At 36.8% G+C, this 20,364-nt stretch overlaps 2 protein-coding genes across 2 annotated transcripts; one reads left to right on the top strand and one right to left on the bottom strand.

The window, feature by feature from the left end:
* Positions 1-427: 427 nt before the first annotated feature.
* Positions 428-7,183, bottom strand: LOC127867460 (protein gustavus-like). Its single transcript, XM_052408619.1, has 6 exons — positions 6,858-7,183; positions 4,413-4,571; positions 3,860-4,088; positions 2,408-2,571; positions 1,587-1,810; positions 428-846 (listed from the first exon to the last, which is right to left on the bottom strand). Exons 1-6 carry the CDS (start codon positions 6,952-6,954, stop codon positions 829-831), a joined length of 891 nt encoding a protein of 296 aa, XP_052264579.1. The 5' UTR covers positions 6,955-7,183; the 3' UTR covers positions 428-828.
* Positions 7,184-13,512: 6,329 nt separating this feature from the next.
* Positions 13,513-14,676, top strand: LOC127869791 (uncharacterized). The gene has a single exon (XM_052412453.1). The coding sequence runs from the start codon at positions 13,513-13,515 to the stop codon at positions 14,674-14,676; it is 1,164 nt and encodes a 387-aa protein (XP_052268413.1).
* The last annotated feature ends 5,688 nt before the right edge of the window (positions 14,677-20,364 follow it).

The raw sequence follows: 20,364 nt of genomic DNA on the forward strand, positions 1-20,364 counted from the left end.
CTCTTCAAACATCATTCTGTCTTTCTTTGTTTTCTTTGTAACAAATAAAACAAAAATATGAAAATGAGGAATTTAAGACGCTATTTGTCGCATCAGGCATAGGACTCATGTTCCCATGATGTAACCAAAATTAAAACGCATGTCGGTAACATATGAACAGCAGCATTTATAGGCAAATAAAAGACATTAACATCATCAGCAGCAGCGTAAAAAGATAATACTTCTTAACGTCATCTCAAACATCTAAATAAATAACATAAGACAAGTATTGATAACACTTAAAATGATCATGACAACAAAAAGCAGCTTGAATAACTCTTCAAACACAGTTATGTTTTGTTTTGTTTAACCCATTTATGACTAGCATCTAGAAAAAAGGCATTGGCAAACAGCGTAGGCCCAGATGAGGTCTCATCTGGGTCTGTACTGTTTGCTTAAAGGAATTTCTGTAAAAAATATTCTAAATATAGAAAAAAATATACTCCACATCCCTAATTTTGGAAATAAATTGATCCAATTTAGAAGGATTGGAGAGTCCGCTAGGCATAAATGGGTTAAGGCATTTAGATGCAGACACACACTACGCATAGAACAAAAGACACTTATCATTAATGGAGAAACGAAACACACACGAGTAAGATTGCATAGTTGGGTTTGCATGAGTTCTTATTTTTCTATTTCAAATATATATATGTATATGTGTCTATGAAATAATAATTTAAAAAATGAAAGAGATCACATTATATATCTATCTACCACGATATTTATAGTAAAATGGACATTCCAGGGAGAACGGTGTCGGTTCTTAAGATTCGCCATCACAATCTTTCAGTACAGCTTCGAAGACTGAAAAGAACGATTCGTGTTATTGACCCCAGTTTAATTGTTTTTCTATTCACTCTTGTCTAATCTCCATAAACAATCCGTTATTATCAACATATATCATGACACCTTTATTGTACAAGGTATGCGATATTGTGTGGGTTTCATAGGTGCGGGATCCTTGTGCAACTTGTCATCTTCGTGTTTGTGTCAAATGTTTGATGTTGTTTTCTTATTGAAAAAGATACTATTCTTTTACAATTAACATGAAATACGTGTAAAGGATTTATACATAGTGCATGCATATATAAATATGGTAAAATACATTTGCGTTAGGCAAATAAATACGAATACAACTATTTTCGCAATAGAAAATGTTTTGCTGCACGCGCAGAAAAAAACACCTGATATTAGTTCAGTTTCAGGTAGGCCTACGTTTTTATATAAGTTTGATATGCATGTACCAATTACACACTGGAATCGTGTGTTTCTTGGGTTATACTTGGTATAAACATGTATATCTAATGCTATCAAACAAATGATAACATTCTCTGAGATTTTTCTTAGTGACTTTGGTTTGGCTTATTCAACAGTAGTGGTCGGGTTGTAGCCAAAGCGAAGGTCTAAAGTTGAAGCCAGCGATTTTATAATACCCCCCCCCCATGACTTATTCATGTTAAGCCTCAACAGTTACCAAACTTCTGTGTTTTTCGTTGATCGCGATTAACATAATTAAACATACCTTCCTTTACCAAATTACTTACATAAGAAGGCGGGTTATAGCCCCCGACCAGTTGGGGCTGGTAATAGCCCCCGCCCAGTGGAGGCGGGTTATAGCCCCCGACCAGTGGGGGCGGGTTAAAGCCCCCGACCAGTGGGGGCGGGTTATAGCCCCCGACCAGTGGTTGCGGGTTATAGCCCCCGGGGAAGGTCTTCAGTTGCAGCCCGCCCACCATCTCGCCCTGTACAGCCGGGGCCTGGAAGTAGGCTGAGAAAAAAACCCAAATAAAATGTGCATTTTTATTAGGTTGAAAGAGTCATTTTATGCATGTCATGAGACCCTAAAGCGTGTCCCTTACATTCAACAATAGGGCCAAGCTGACGCCAAATCACACACATTTATTATGGGTCATAGGTCAGAGGCATGTACCTCAATCTGATGTCCGAAACCAAACATCAATGTTATTTGATTTGTGGTTTCAAAAAAGATGTTAAAATTATTGTGCTATAGGATCCAATGTACCCCGATAAACAATTCATCCCTTGCCATTGTTATTTAAGACACGATTTTAGAGTTATTTTAGCATAAACAGGGTAAATAAAAATATAATAAGTGGCCAAGCGTTTAAAAAAATATTCACCATGTAGTGCCGAATATTTTATTGTGATACAATATAATTATATTAATGATACAATACAATTGTTCATAAGAAATCGTAACCGAAAGTACAAATCTCCATACATTTGCTTAAGTTGTAGTTTTATATTTGCTACGGTAGATTACACTAAGTTCAACAGTAAGACGCTAGCACATTTACATTTAAAAAATGTATAAGCTCAATTTAACTAAAAAATCGCAACCAACCAGATCCTCTGTAAATCAGGGATATCTGGGCGCCCTCGCAGACGACGCCGACCATCGGGTACACTGGAAGTGCCGTACGCGGGAAACGTATCTTGGAGCCCCAGAAGGCCACTTCCGTTCCGAAGCCGAGCGTCTGACTGTCGCAATCCACGTACATGAAAAATCTGGAAGTAAGCAATACATTGAACATATGTGTACGTATATGTTCTATGACGCGTACGTAAACAAATCTTATACTTGTTTATATTAAATAAACTACCGTCCACAGTGCCTTATCATTCTCAAATAATTATAAAACCTTAAATCTCCATCATCAACAGGAACGGATGTTTATTTCCTATGGATTCTCCCTCTTCCCTCAGCCCGTCTATTCGTCAGTGCGTTTTACGTATAATGTATATCAATTATCATTATCTTTTCTATGTGAAGTGCTTTTTCCCTGAATTACAATTCGTCCGTCTCCGTTAATATCTACTCCAACCTATGAACCCGATCCAAATAGATTATCTGAACAGCACGTGTTTATCCATATTTTTCTATGTGTCCGATTTAAGTTTCACTGATCTGGTGTGTTCAAATCAATTCGCGTTTCCCACTCATCGCTGTATCGAGCCTTCAACGCCAAAATACGGCTCGGCCTTTAAAGGGACGTGTTCTGTTTTTGTACTCTGTTTATTTGCCCTTCTGCTAGTTATATATATTTCAACAATTATGATGCTATGAACTATGTCTGAACGCCCCGCCTAATCATATGAATTTATTAACATATGTTGCCACGTGATTGTCATCTTGTTTTATGTGACGCAATCGACATTCTGTACGGTTTCAGTACAGAATCTTGGTTGTGACATATCGCAATTTCGTGTTTTGCGGCTCGAATAGAATATATCTGATTCAAGAACAATATATGCCATTCTTGTGTAAGTGTTGAAGTTTTAAGCATAGATAATAATAATAATAATAATAATAATAATACGAAGAAAAAGAAGAATAAGAAGATGATGATGAAGATGATGAAGATGATAATGACGACGACGATGATGATGTTTATGATGATGATGATGATGGTGATGATGATGATGATAATGATGATGGTGGTGATGATGGTGGTGATGATGGTGATGATGATGATGATGATGATGATTATGATGATTATGATGATGATGATGATGATGATGATGATGATGATGATGATGATGATGATGATGATGATGATGATGATGATGATGATGATGATGATGATGATGATGATGATGATGATGATGATGATGATGATGATGATGATGATGATGATGATGATGACGATGATGAGGAGGAGGAGGATGAGGATGAGGATGCGGATAAAGAAGAAATAATTAATAATAATAATACATATTTTTCATTATTACGCAAGATCTCTTGATAATGTCTCATTCATTCAGAAAATTCATTTCGTACCACATTTATTCTAACCTGCTTGGAATTCGTTTCTCCCTTGGGTACACAAACTGTATCTCGCCGTTGTGGAAAACCCTGCATTTGACAATGTTCAGTCCCCAAGAATGCTTGCTGGCCCCTATCAGGGAACATCGGGGTTTCGAGTGCAGGGGTGCCTCCTCTGTTCCTATGCCAACGGTTGCGCACGCATCACGGAAGTCAGTAGGCCAGTAGATTTCAAACACGTGCTTCCCTCTCATTAAGCCTGAGGTTTAAAGTATTATGTCACGTTTGTCAATTCGTAATTACTATTATTTAACATAATTCTTTCGGCAAAAGCAAGAATAAAGAGATGAATGCTAAAACTATTCTCAAGCCAACATTATATGTATTTTGATAACAAAACATCGGTTTCTTTTTCTTACTGTTGAAAGTAGACTGTCGCGCAATCCACGTACATGTAAAATCTGCAAGTAAGCAGTGTATTCAAAGACAAGTTGCACATATAATCAATATGTTTTAATTGTATTTTACTATATAAAAAATAAAATATCCCATTAGTGAATGGTCATATATTATTAAAACCAACCAGCTCCCCATTTGGCGCCATCCGTTTCAAAATGCCCCTTCCTGTGTCTCACAAGAGAGTTATGGTCTAGTACGCTGATCCCTTCCGAATTTCCCAAAATTCCAGTGTCAATGGCGCGGTCGTGATGTATCAAAGTCACCCACGTTGGAAGAGGGTCCTCTACGAATAAATGGTAGGAGACACTTCATGTACATGAGCTTGTACGATTACCATTCTTAGAATGGTTTTCCAATAATTAGAATTCTTTAAATTGACACTATACATATGGGTCCTGCTCTGTTGAAAAGGGGTTTAATGCATGTGCGTAAAGTGTCGTTCCAGATTTGCCTGTGAAGTCCGCACCGACTAATCAGGGACGACACTTTCCGCATTTATGATATCTTTCGTTCAAAGAAAGTCCCCTCTTAGCAAATATCAAGTTTTAGCGGAAAGGGGACGACACGTGCAATAAACCCCGTTTTCACAGAGCGCGTATCAAATATATTATACGTATATAAATGTATGTCCGAGTTTTACAGTGAAATTGTTCAGTGTTCGGTGTTTTGTTATTATGATTAATAAGAACTCATAAGCATTTGCCTACTACATGCACAGGCTCGTCAAGGATGAAACTTCCCGCTTTTATGATAGTTTCCGTATAAAGAAAGTATCTTCTTAGTAAAAATCAAGTTTGGGAGAAACGTGTCGTCCCTGATCTGGGACGACACTTTACGTACAAGCATTACACCTCGTTTTCACAGAGCGCGTATCAAATATAGTTTACGTATATAAATATAAATCTTAGTTTTATTGCGAAATTGTTCAGTTGTCGATGTTTGGTTATTATGCATTAATAAGAACCCATTAAAATTTGCTTACTACATGAACATGCTCTGCGAATTCTTTATTAAAACAAAAATGCACTGAAATATGTCAGGCACGCAACAACAGGGACGTGATTGAACTTATTTTGAGTATACGCACCATGGCCTTCGTGATTAGAGTGGCATGTTACCTAATAGTACCAATTCCCCTGGCACCTTTATCGATGCATTTTAGATAGTATTTAATACTTAAAGTCTAAAGTTATAGTTTAATTTAAAATTAATACAGAGGAATTATACGTTGTTTGGCAATGGTACTCCTTATCCGAGATAAGCGACTTTTTTAAATCTCGTTTTAAGCGTGTAAATTTTTGACTTATAATCAACTGTAAGCACCACATGTGATTAGCGTGTGGCTATGATTTTAATTATTGGAAACATCATTTTGAATGATAAATAATCATATTATAACGAAAAACCAAATTTTTCAAAAAATATTTTCACTCTCAAATATTTATATATATATATAACAAGGTATTCAACTCTAAATCACCCGAAAACAGGGTGCATCGCTTTGAACAGCCATTACTTCATTTATTTTGCAGCGATGTTCACGAACGCAGTCTTATTTAAGGCAGAAATTTATTTCCTTTCTTGAAATGTATATATCTTGTTATATTTCTTCACATGCTGGGTCAAATTTTAAGAAATAAAACGATACACAATTCGCTTGACCTACTTGAAGGCGATCAGACATTATTCATGAATGAAATCTCCAGTTGTAAAAACACACCTTCGCATTGGACCAATGAAATCACTCGTGTGTTTAAAATATCAGTTAGTTCAATGGTATGTAAACAAAGGTATCAAACGGCGCTGGACAGTTAGTTTTGATGCATAATGCACAGGCAAGCACGGTAAGAATGTTTTTTGTTCATATGTTTTATTGAATTATGGTATCGAGGTCCGTGAACTTTGCAGGGAAAATGCCCTTTACTCCGTGAAGATTTCAGTCTGAAATCCTGTCTGATCGATATCAAGTGGGTCACGCGAGTTGTGTATCGAGTTATTTCTTATAATTTGACCCAGTATTTGTTAAAAATATTGCAAGACATGAACATTTTCAGAAAGGAAATTCATTTATGCGTTGAATAAGACCTAGATCGTGAAAATCGCTGCAAAATTGATGAAGTTATGGCTGTTAAAAGCGATGCACCCTGTTTTCGGGTGAATTCGAGTTGAATACCTTGTTATATATATATATTTGATTGTGATTTTGTTTTCAGAAAAGTTGATTTTTCGTAATAATATGATTATTTATCATTCAAAATAATGTTTTCACTGATTAATATCATAGCCACACGCTAATCACCTGTGGTAAGCACGTGCGTAAGTGCGTAAGCCCAACATGCCACTGCCTTAATGATTGTACTTTTACGATAACTTCTAACTGGGTTCATAAATAACGATATAATTGATGCGCTTAACCTTTGTGGTACGCCTTATTAAGTTTCCAGCCATAGCTGCCATAGGCATAAACATAATTCGAAGTCGCCAAGTGATCATTAATTTATATGTTACCCTTAATTACGTTGAATTGACGTCATAATACAATAATACACAAAACTCTCTTGTGTCGCACCTGGGTACACTTGGTCGTCGGCACACAACATCACCAAAAACACCATGGCTAGAATCAGCATAACCCCTCCAAGGATCTGGATACTGTTGGTGACCATTACGTCGTCGTCCTGGAGACCACCATTGTCCAGCTCGATAGGGGCGCTATGAAATAACGGAGATGATGATAATAAAAAGCGTGTATTAATATAAATACTTGGGAGAAAGATATTCTTTAAAAAAATATCATATATGAGAGATGTATTTAATACTTTGTCATAATGACTTCAACATTTTAGTTTAAACATATTTATTTCCAGCAATACACATTGCATACACATTTTAACGTTGGTCTGTTGTTCTACATCAAGTTACGTCTGGCATGGCTTTTTCAATTGAAGTTAATATATTTTACAATATTTATGTATAAGTAAATGACATGTTTAAATTCATCTTCGGTTTCAATTTAGAATTGCAAAGAATACTGCAAGGCAATACCCTACTGCAAATTCACCAGATTGTGAGTTTTTGTGAATTTTAATAGCACATTTCCAATCGAACACAATGAGCCGGCATACATTGTTTATTTATAAAATACAAAGTCATTCGAAAAACATCAAGACCAATCACAAACATCGGTTTTTGTTACGTATGACTTATCCGTTTGAGTTGGCAAATAAATGGTAATCCAATACCATAGCAGTAATTACGATATTTTTCTTGTTGATTGACATAGTTTCTGGACAAATATAACGACATTGTCATTTCCATTGAATCAATATTAAGTTTGCGAATATTAAGCATAATAACAGGTCGTTAATCTTATTTCCTAAATTAATATCTGATGATATCTTATTCATGAAATTCCAATAACACAGTAACATGATGAATTGATTGGCAGTTTCATTTCACAAATATTGCGAGAGCAGATTTAACTTTTAAATGTTATGAACAGTAACACGCTACAGATTTAAATTAAGCTTACCCACTGCTTCCTGAAATGTAAAATGAAGAATAAATTGTGCATGTACATTACATACAAATGAAGAAAAATTTAATTAAGAATAGTACCTATTTATTGACTACCAACGGATATTTATTAAGTTAATACACATTCATTCTTAATTATTTTACTCAATTTAATTCTAAAAAACACAAAAACAACAACTTCAAAAAGAACAACAAAAAGCATCAAAAACAACAACGTCAATACCAACAACAACAATTAATATACTACTACTAGTTCTTCTATGACAACTCCTATTCTATCTAATAATACCCATCTACTACTATACTACCACTATCTCTACTACTACTACTACTACTACTACTCTATTACTACGACTACTACTACTACTACTACTACTACTACTACTAACTACACTACTACAACTACTACTTACTATTACTACTACTACTACTACGATTCTACTACTACTACTACTACTACTACTATACTACTACTACTCTTTCTACTACTACTACTAATACTACTACTACTACTACTACTACTACTACTACTACTACACTACACTACTACTACTACTGCTACTACTTCTACTACTTCACGACTACTACTACTAACTACTACTACACATCTACTACTACTAACTACTACTACTACACTACTACTACTACTACTACTACTACTACTACTACTACTACTACTACTACTACTACTACTACTACTACTACTACTACTACTACTACTACTACTACTACTACTACTACTACTACTACTACTACTACTACTACTACACCACACACAACAACAACTACTACTATTACTACTACTACTACTACTGCTGCTACTGACTACTACTACTACTACTACTACTACTACTACTACTACTACTACTACTACTACTACTACTACTACTACTACTACTACTACAACTACTACAACTACTACTACTACTACTACTACTACTACTACTACTACTACTACTACTACTACACTACTACTACTACTACTACTACTACTACTACTACTACTACTACTACTACTACTACTACTACTACTACTACTACTACTACTACTACTACTACTACTACTACTACTACTACTACTACTACTACTACTACTACTACTACTACTACTACTACTACTACTACTACTACTACTACTACTACTACTACTAACTACTACTACTACTACTACTACTACTACTACTACTACTACTACTACTACTACTACTACTTCTACTACTATTACTACTACTACTACCACTACTACTTCTACTTCTACTACTATTACTACTACTACTACTACTGCTACTAGTACTGCTACTGCCAATACTAGTATTATTACTATTACTACTATAATATTTCTACTTCTACTCCACCTACTTCTGTTAGAGATTCTGTTTCTGTTGCTAAGGCTGCTGCTACTGCTTCTACTGCTGCTATTGCTCATTTTGCTACTACTGCTTCTGTTGCTACTTGAGCTACTACTGCTGCTATTGATGCTATTGTGCTACTTCTTGTACAGCATAATACGACTTCTCCTGCTTTCTTTTTCACTATTGCTACGTCTGCTATTACGGCCAATACAGCATTTACTGCTACTACGAAGTTTTATTGTTTGTACTGCTATTTCTCGTACTATTGATTCTACTGCTGCTAATACAATTTCTACTGCTTCTACAGCGTCTACTTTTACAACCGCTTCTACTTCTTTCCATTACTTTCTCTTCTACTACTTGTTTAACTCAAACAACAACAAATACCACTTCTACTTTTGATAAAAGTAATAACTTTACCATAGATGAAAATACTCGTGTAGAGTAAGAACGTCAACATGACTCTTGAGGCAAAATCTACTGAATAAAATCACTCAAATTTATTCGAACTCAACTTTAATTAATATCCCTTTTAATTATGCGCATCAAATATAAATATCGTCCAAATCTTTCACCGATAACATATTATGTGGTATAAACAGAAATTGGTATTGAACTTTAAATTTATTCTAATTGTCATTAACACTTAACACAGCTAAATAATAAGTAATTACTGTCAAAGCAGTTGGACATTTACATTTATAAAAAGTTTTTGCTGAACAGTTTTATCTTACACATTCTGCTTATTTTCTATTAAACGAACTGTCATGCGTTCAGTCGGAATAAAGGCGGCACTCTCTGGTTCGCTAGTTCTTTTTTTTTTACCAGGTAGTTTAAGGCGACAAACCAAATATAAACAATCGCAATATGTTGCAAAATAGTCATTTAGATCTGACGATACTTTTACGACTTTAAGATCTCGAGCAGGCATATTATTTTATAGTGTATGCACATATCATATTTGTAATTGTACATATTTTCATAATGATGTCGCTTCATGTCTTAAACTGTAACAGTCACGTTTGGATATTTAAAAAAATAGAATGGGCATTTTAATAACAAGATGAACATTATGTTTTGATTAAAACATGTGAAAAATACGGGGACTGAACGGGTTTCGTGTAATTGTCTTTTTTAAGTTGCAATAAACCGATGTGAAAATATAAAAATCATATATGGAGTGCATACAATGCAACATTTATTTTTATATTATTGCTCAATATACGACGACTAATGACAGATATATCCCGACGTTACGCTGGAACAGCTGATTGTTATTCATTGTTCCGCCTATTTGTTAACACGAGAGTGAAAAAAATAGGCACATCTATTGTGAAAGTTATTAAGTTTTCAAATATTGTAGCACATTTCTCCTATTGATTATGATATTTTAATCTGGTGCGTCGCATGCAAACTAAATACGCAAGTCATGTTTGTTCTTGAATTTCCCCTGTTGACGATGTTTAAATATATGGTAATCAATATTTAATCAAGTCGTTTTTATTCAAACAAAAACGTATCAGCGTTAAACCAACGTTTGAACATTCATGTGAAGACAACATTCTAATCGTAAAATGTGATTTACGGACAATTTAGATTGCTCACTGCATCTTAGATATGATACTTGAATCAGATGTTCAGCTGAAGTGGGTGAAAAGAAAACTCATGACTTTGATGACCCTCTGTGGGTCACACATGATAACCGACTCACACTGATTACATTATAATTGCGTGTCAACATTTGGGGAATATCGTAGTACATGCCAAATACATTCTTGTATCCCCAAATATCCAAAGAGCTATTAAATCCAACAAAGTTATCATACGTTAGCAGAAATGAGGTAAAAATATTCCTCTAAACATTCGATGACAATTGAAAGAGAAACCTTAACGAAAGCTACACTACACAAATATAATCGGTATAGTATGCTTTCCTACAACAATGACCGCCTGGAGAATCTTTCGGTAAATTAGGTCCATAAACCTATTAGGCATTAACAGTCTCAATTGGAAGTCGACGCGTACGTTTTCAGCATTCAACTTGGGCATTATAGGATTACCAGTGCCTCTCATAATTGTACGAAGTATTATTTCGCTTCCGCAATTAAATGCGCCTGCGTGAAATTCTGTTGTTATGCTTTTATTGTTAATTTAACACTTGTTCATTGTACGGATCTTGCAGTTTTTGTGTTATAATATCAAGAACAGAAATGCTTCAATGGCATTCTTGAAACAAAAATATTGTTGGGATTTCGTAACGTTGGCTTTTAACGCGCAATTTGTTCACGTACGCTTTCCCGTCGTGACGTCACGCCCGTTATATTTTTGTTTATATTATGCATTGCAAGTAAAGGTTGAACCTGGATTTCGCTCCTTATATTATTTCTTACCACAACGCGCATTTCCGCCTACATATTTTGGTGCCGTGACGAAAACCATGACGAAAATCAACGATCTAGAAAAGCAACTGAGCCAGCGTCTCGGTTTAAAGAAAATCATTGAGCGATTTATTGAAAAATTGGCAGAAGCGAAAGAAGAAGATGACATGTTACAGTACGAGACTACCATCGAAGCATTACAGAACAAAGTATGCAGTCTTCAGAGTCTAAACGAGAAGATTCTTTCGCTTACCGACGCCGAATCTACACCGGACGAGATGCTGGAATCCGAAGAATACACATTCGACTTAGAAGTCAAACTGCGTAAATGCCGGCAATATCTTCTCCAAAAATCTACCAGCAAAGATGCTGAAGTTGTACCAACACAGAGATGTGAAGCACAGCCACAAGATAACCAGTCCAGGAACGAAAATTCATCGAACAGCAGTCGTCAACCTTTTCCCGTGCCCAGTAGCTCGAATACACAATTTAGCAAATAGCCTAAACTGACATTACCAAAGTTTGATAGAGATTACTTAGAGTGGCAGCCGTTCTGGGATTCGTTTGACTCCTCTATTCATAGCAACATTAACCTGACGGATGTACAAAAGTTTGGATATCTCAAAGCTCAACTTGAAGGCACAGCCGCAATGACAGTGCAAGAGTTTGCACTCACGAACGCGAATTACATGCGCGCGGTCGATTTATTGCGAGAGCGTTACGGACAACAGAGTAAGATCATTCATGCCACGATGCAAGCCTTACTAACACTTCAATCGCCCAATTCTACGGTCAGCTGTCTGAGATTTTTCTACGACAGAATGGAAACATACATCCGGGGTCTCGAATCCTTGGGACAGAACCAAGACATGTATGGTAGTTTATTGATGCCGGTGGTGATCGACAAACTACCCGCCGACATCCGGAAGAATCTCGCCCAAGTTAACGAGAACAACGATTGGATGTTGCAAGACCTAAGACGCGCGATCAACAAAGAGATTAACATTCTTGAGATCGGCAGCGGAAGCTTGAAATCTATTCCGGAAGCGGAAGCACACAACCCGACAGCGTTGTTCCACGCCAGTACAAGAGGTAAGGAGGTTTCATCTAATACTGAAAATAACTACAGTGATTCCAAGACAAGAAAGTTTGCTCATAAATGTGCATTTTGTCAGAAAAATCACCACAGCAACGAGTGCAAATCGTATCCTGACATGAATTCACGACTTGACGTTTTGAAGGAGAAACAGCTATGTTTTAATTGTCTTGGTAAACACCATCTGAAACAGTGTAAATCTAGAAGAACCTGTCGTTTTTGTGACAAGAGACATAACACAAGTATTTGCTCAAAGAACGCAGTGTTTCAGCGCTATTCTACTAGTCGACCGGAAGCAGCCATTTTATATGAAGATGCCGGCAACGCAAGAACTGACGTGTTGCTGAAAACAGCGGTAGCGGAGGTAGGATACGCTCAGTACACGGCTTTCGCCAATATATTGCTGAACGAAGGAGCACAGCGTAGTTTCGTAACCGAAAACTCGAGAATGAAATTAACTTACCTCGTACCGGAACTGATATTATGCAGGTAGCCTCGTTTGGAAAACGAAGTCATGAAGTGCGACACATGGATACTGCGGAAATCTACCTTAAGACAGACTATGGTCATAATATAAAGATGAATGTGCTGATTGTACCCACCATCGCGGTTCCTATTCTAAATTGTGTACAGAAACAAGTAATTTCGTTGCCATACCTACGAGAACTGAAGCTGGCACATCCGGTGACAACAGACGACGTGTTTGAAATACCGTTTTTGATTGGTGCAGATTACTATTGGCAAATCGTGGAAGACAGAGTAATACGTGGAAATGGTCCCACTGCAGTGGCCTCTTAGATAGGATACTTGTTGTCAGGTCCAGTGAATCAGCGTCCATCCCAGGCTCGTGTAGACTACGTCATGAATGTTATGACTTTGCCGCCAAATTCAAACGACATAGATCGGTTCTGGAAACTAGAGAGTCTTGGTATATCCGCCGACGAAAACGATGAAACAGTCGTCAGTGTCATGAAAGAGTATCAGAAGACACACATATCTTTCAAAGATGGCAAGTACGAGGCACGGTTACCATGGAAACAGGAATTCGACAATTTACCTACAAACTTCGAAATAACGAAAAGAAGAACAGAACACACAATACAGCGTTTGAGTAAAGATCCCAGTGCATTGAGATGCTACGGCGAAATTATAGCAGACCAGGAAAGAAGAGACTTTATCGAAAAAGTACCGGAAGGAGAACTATTGAGGAACGACAGACAGGTACATTACATTCCACACCATCCCGTGCAGAAAGATTCAGACACGACACCATTGCGAATTGTGTATGACTGCAGTTGCCGCCAACACCAAGAGTCACCCAGTCTGAATGATTGCCTGCAGTCAAACCCACCAGCTCTTAACGACTTGACATCCATATTAGTCAAGTTTCGACTTAAAGAGTTTGCGGCTAGTACCGATATCGAGAAGGCGTTTCTACACATTGGACTTCAAGAGTGTGATAGAGACGTCACCAGATTCCTGTGGTTAAGTGACCCATCTGACGTGAACAGCCCTCTACAGACGTACAAATTCAAGACAGTTTTATATAGGGCGACTTGCTCGCCTTTTATATTAGACGCTACACTTCAGAAGCACCTTAAAGAAAACAGTGATAAGTGGGCGAGCAAAATAATGAAAAAAGACCCATACGTGGACAATATAATCTCAAGCTCTTCAGACGAAAAAGCAGTGCTTTCGTATTTCCGAGATGCTCGAGATCTCATGTCGACAGCCGGTTTTAACCTACGAGCGTGGGCATCAAATAGTGCCAAGTTGCGGAAATTAGCCGAATCAGAAAACGTCTCGGACTCAAAACCGACTACAAAAGTGTTGGGTATGAATTGGAACACGTTGGCAGACGACTTGGGATTTCCTGCCACCCCCATCAGAGCGACACCACAAAAGGCTACCAAACGAGAGATTTTACGACATACGTCACGAATATATGACCCTTTAGGTTTGCTCACACCAGTGACAGAACGAGCGAAGATACTTATTCAATACATGTGGCGTACAAAACTTTGACTGGGACACGATATTACCCGACGACGTTCAACATGTGTGGAACAGTTTAGTTGGCGAGTTGAATGATGCGATGATGATGCGTGTAAACAGACACTACTTCCGTAAATCTGAAAAGAACGACAACTCAAAGAAAATGAAAGTCGCTCACTTCACGTGTTCGTGGATGTCAGTATGCAGTCGTATGGAGCGGCAGCGTACATCGTAAAAGGGAGACAATCAACATTGGTTATGGCAAAAAACCGAGTTGCGCTCGTTGAGGTCGATTACTTTACCAAAACTACAACTTATGGCTGCCCTTCTGGGAGCAAGACTTACAAAACATCTACAGGCCGTTTTAGAATGTGAAAATGTGTTCCTGTGGTCGGATAGCCAAATCACGTTACATTGGTTAAAATCCGATAAGTCCAAGACATTACAGCGATTTGTGAAAAACCGAGTGAACGAAATACATGAGCTAACCGGAAGTAACCAATAGAACTACTGTCCAACCCACCAAAACCGTGCTGACCTACAAACACGGGCTGTGACTGCAAAACAACATAAAGAAAACAAGATGTGGTGGAATGGACCGCAGTGGATCACAGCAGAAGAACAGTGGCCGAAATGGAACTCGAACGCTGGTATTTACAACCATGCACTCCTGACAGGGATAGAAGAGCAGCACGAACCATCGCAACCAGTACATCAAAGCAGCACTGGGGTGCACGAGATAATTGACATTCACAGATTCAGTAACTATAAGAAGTTTTTGCGAGTTACTGCGTATGTTTTAAAATTCGTGCAAAGCTGCAGAAAAGCGAAAATACGAATGCAACACAGTACGTTGACACCAGATGAGATACATGCCGCCGAACACCTCTGGTTAAAAACGTGTCAACATAATCCATACGTCACAGAGATTGAAAATCTTAAAGCCGGAATCAGTAAAAGAGCATCGTTGGTGAAAACAGTTACGTTTGTTCCTTGATACAGACGGCATTTTGAGATGCGGGGGACGTATCCACAATGCACCACTGAATGAGATGACTAAATTCCCCATTCTTTTGCCTGCGAAACATCCTTTAACAAGACTGATAGTGACAGATGCTCATGGAGAAATTCAACATTCCGGTACAAGTGCGACGATCACATTTCTTCGACAACGGTTCTGGATACCTACTATTAGACAGTGTGTTAAAACAATAATACGGAATTGCATTACATGCAAGAAGGTTCAGGGCAAACCGTTTTCAGCTCCGGATCCACCGCCATTGAAGAAATACCGTGTACACGATTCAACGCTATTTTCTGTCACAGGCGTTGATTACACCGGCGCTGTGTATGTAAAAGACTCTAGCGGGATTGAATGCAAAGTGTACATATGCCTGTTCACGTGTGCAAGTACACGTGCAGTTCATCTAGAAGTAGTTCCTGACTTAACAGCTGATTCGTTCATGCAAGCATTCAGACGCTTTGTGAGCCGGAAGTCTTTGCCCTATCTTATGGTATCTGACAATGGAACTACGTTTGTAGCAGCAGCCAATCTTCTACAGCAGTTGTCTCAGACAATCCATGATGATCTTCTCAATAAAGGTACGAGGTGGGCATTCATACCAAAGAGGTGGTTCGGAGGATTCTGGGAACGTTTGATAGGCCTCACTAAAACTACGTTAAAGAAGATACTGGGACGTTCCTACATCACAGTTGGTATGCTTCAGACAATCATCGTAGAAATCGAAGCGACCCTCAACGACAGACCTCTCACATACGTTAGTTCCGAGTTCGAGTTAGAAGACGTCGTGTCACCAGCGCATTTACTCTACGGAAGACGAGTGACCACGTTACCATATCGTGACATCACCAGTGGCAACCTGGAAATTACAAGTGCTACCGGAAGTGATATTCGCAAACGCGCGAAATTACAGCAGAAATTGATGGACCACTTCCGTGATCGGTGGAAAAAAGAATATCTCACAGCGCTACGTGAACATCATACAGTCAGTGGAAAAAACGAACAGTGTATTTCGGTTGGTAGTGTTGTGCAAGTCCACGTCGAAACACCACGTAGTACCTGGAAGCTAGCTGTCGTCGAGGAGGTGGTCAAGGAAAACGATGGACTGGTGAGATCAGCAAAAAAACGAGTTGGAAATAAATTGACAGCAGACCAATTACGAAACTTTATCCCCTGGAAGTGAAGTGAAAAAAAGTGAAACATTTATAAGACTTGTGGTTGATTTTATAGACTGAACGTTTTCATTGTGTTAAGTATGTTGCAAATTAAGTAGGTGTTTATATTTTGTTATGAGTATGCATTTGATTATTTGTATTAATTCAATTATGGTGTATTGCATTTCGCGGCCCCCAGAATGTTGGGATTTCGTAACGTTGGCATTTAACACGCAATTTTACGTGACGTTCACGCACGCTTTCCCGTCGTGACGTCACGCCCGTTATATTTTTGTTTATATTATGCATTGCAAGTAAAGGTTGAACCTGGATTTCGCTCCTTATATTATTTCTTACCACAACGCGTATTTCCGCCTACATTAATATGTTAATAGGTATTCCACCGTTTCTCTTCAAATACATTTAATTAAAAGTGTCCTTGTCATCTTGAAATAAAAACATCAATAGGATTGGATTGCTCATTGACATCAATTCTGATGCTGGAAAAATGATCATAATTATACGACTTGAAACAAGTTGTCTTTATGTCTGAAAAATTACCCTTTTTGGTATACAATATATTTCTTGACTTGTGCCGCATGTAACTAAACACATATTTGTATTAAAGCAATTAAACAATACAAATAAATGATTGTATATAAATATATGACAATACAGATGTATTACTTAGAAGTGATACAAAAAGAGACGCACTTAATGTACAGGCAGAAAGGCAGTCAGTAAGGCAGGCAGGCAGACAGGCAGGCAGACAGGCAAGCAGGCAGACAGACAAGCAGGAAGACAGGCATAAGGCAAAGTATTCATACTTATACAATAGTCTTCATATATCAATATAAACAGTATCTTCTGTCACATAACTAGGTAAAACAAAGGTAGTGAGTAATATCAAATGGGAATATACATAGATTAATTATTGTCATACATTACAACGACACTTAATTTTTATCAAGGCGGAAAGGAAATGTATCTATACAATATAACTTTACAAGTTTACAGCTGTAACATTTTTCCTATTCAAAAGTCGATTATTAATCACTTATGTACAGTCCATTGTGTTATTACCAGTACATTACGTTCGTAAGTTTTTAACATAAACATGAGACATTGTTAATAATGGTTTTTGTGTGAATCGGAGCAAAATGGTGAGGAAAACGACACTTATCATTAAAATTGGACCAGATCGCCCACGAAAAAAAGACTGTACATTCATATTCCTTTAGCAAAGCAGTTAATAACTCTTAGATTATTCAAAAATTGAAGGAGACGTTTTCGGTGTATATGTCTGCCACAGACAGTTTATTACGGTCCTCGCGAGATTTACTTTCGATGGGTAATGTTATATTAAGAAATATTCGTAGGTAGCTGTTGATTGTCCTCCGTTAGTATGTTTACTTGCGTCGCGCTTATTTCGAAAGTTTTCCTACAAGACTCCGGCGATTATATTCATAAACATGTAAATTAACATGTGATAATGTGCATCTGAGTAGTATGGTGCACATTTTCGCCCTTTCATCAGCACAATAATTATCCTGTTGTAGTAAACAATTATATCACCATGTAAATCTTTCTTTGTGTTTAAGTATAACAAACGAATCCTTTTTTTGGAAAAAATACATTTTTTGGACTTGTACAAATATTTGTTTAATAACAAGAATGTTCGCATGTCATAAAACACATATTTTGTGCAAGACTGACGAAAGACAACTCATTTACATGGGAACTCGATATTTTTGACATCGGCAGAATAATTTCACTCAATTGTCAATGAGACTTTCAACTAATAGATGTTTCGTATTGGTAAGCTATTATTCTATAGTATGGGTCATAATTTGTGAAATCTGAACGATAATAAAACAAGCAGACATAAGCGATAATTATTTGTTGTATTTGTCCGGAACAATATGTATTCGTTTATCTTCTTGTTTTACGTAAGTATAACTACTAATAAGAGGAATAATTTTGACTTATTGTTCTTTTCTGTTCAAATGTCACTATAATGTCTTAAATTGCTTAAGAAGAATAAATTCGCTCATATATATTATATTCGCCACTGTATTCACATTCTTATAATGCGCCAAAATGGCATACTTATTTACAGGTTGAATCGTATTTTGAGCTCAATGGCGAACGTAAATATTTGCACTTTATTTATTTACATCTTGAACGGCATATTTGTACAGTACTGATAAATCAGTAAATTCTCTTTACTGGAGCCAGGACATTGTTTTACATCAGATGCGAGTTCCGATAATAGGTGTAAAACAGCAACGCAAGTCTTAATGCCCATCGAAATTGTTTTGGTTCATATTCATTATTTGATGTTAACAATATTTAATTTCATTGTAATTAGCTAGTTCATAAAAATGTTTCTTTTTCTTAGATTTGCATGCACACTTAAATCGTGTTTTAACTTTGTAATGAACCTTTCGTTATTATCATTTGGGTATAGCTGCCTGAACAGTATCTCGTGTTAATGCATATTGTTCTAGATTAAGTTATATGGTGGTGTACTTAAATACAACCTTCTAGATTGTATTCACGCCGTGTCGTCCAATCCGTAAAATCTCCTCCCACAATACGATGCTTGTAAATCACTAATTGTTAGGTTACTGTTTTAGAACTGAATGTAATTGACAAAACCAATTTCCTTGTTCGGACTGTTTTTGGAGGTAATTTGAATTGGATCACATATTTTATGGACACATGTCTGTCAACAAAAAGGAAGAGGCTAACTCGCTTCGATATTCTCTCTTAAGATTCTTATTAAGTATGAATGATTTAGAGACAACATGGTGTATATATTGTATGTGTTTACGGACTTTTGACATAAAAAGTCTTGAGATAATGCATTGCTACTATAGGGTATATTAAATTAATCATACACGAAGTCATCACATACTTTGAAAAGTTAATTGAGCAAAGGACAAATGGGTTCTAATCTATACCTTACCGGCCAAATCACATAAAAAGAATCGCAAGTTCTAGCATTGATATTTCAATTTATTTTTATATTGTATGCGGTCTAAATTTATTTTTATTTTGTAGGCGTTTTACGGACTTTTTACATAAAATAATATTGAGATATTGCCTTGCTACTATGGGGTAGATTAAATCAAACATAAATGAAATCAAGTCAACACATACTTTGAAAAGTTAGTTGAGCAAAGAAACGTTGGTTCTTAACCATACCTTACCGGCCAAATTACATAAAACGCATCGCAAGTTCTAGCATTGATATTTCAATTTCAGTATATGTCTCAAGTTCGTAAATCGCTTTGGAAATGAACATTATTAACAGTTTTATTACAAACGTAATGATTTTCCGTGAAATAAACGTCATTTAAGTCGTAAGAACGCATTCCATGTTTGCATGGATTTAATAATTGTGTAATTTAATTGATTACTCTAACGCTTTAGAATGAATGTTTCGAGTCTTCTCACTCTGTCAATATTTAACACTTATTAAAATAACAAGTATATAACATTATCAATCCTAAATGTAATAAACAATGCATAAAGTAT

The sequence above is a fragment of the Dreissena polymorpha genome, chromosome 2, assembly GCF_020536995.1.
Source record: "Dreissena polymorpha isolate Duluth1 chromosome 2, UMN_Dpol_1.0, whole genome shotgun sequence".
Taxonomy (NCBI): domain Eukaryota; kingdom Metazoa; phylum Mollusca; class Bivalvia; order Myida; family Dreissenidae; genus Dreissena; species Dreissena polymorpha.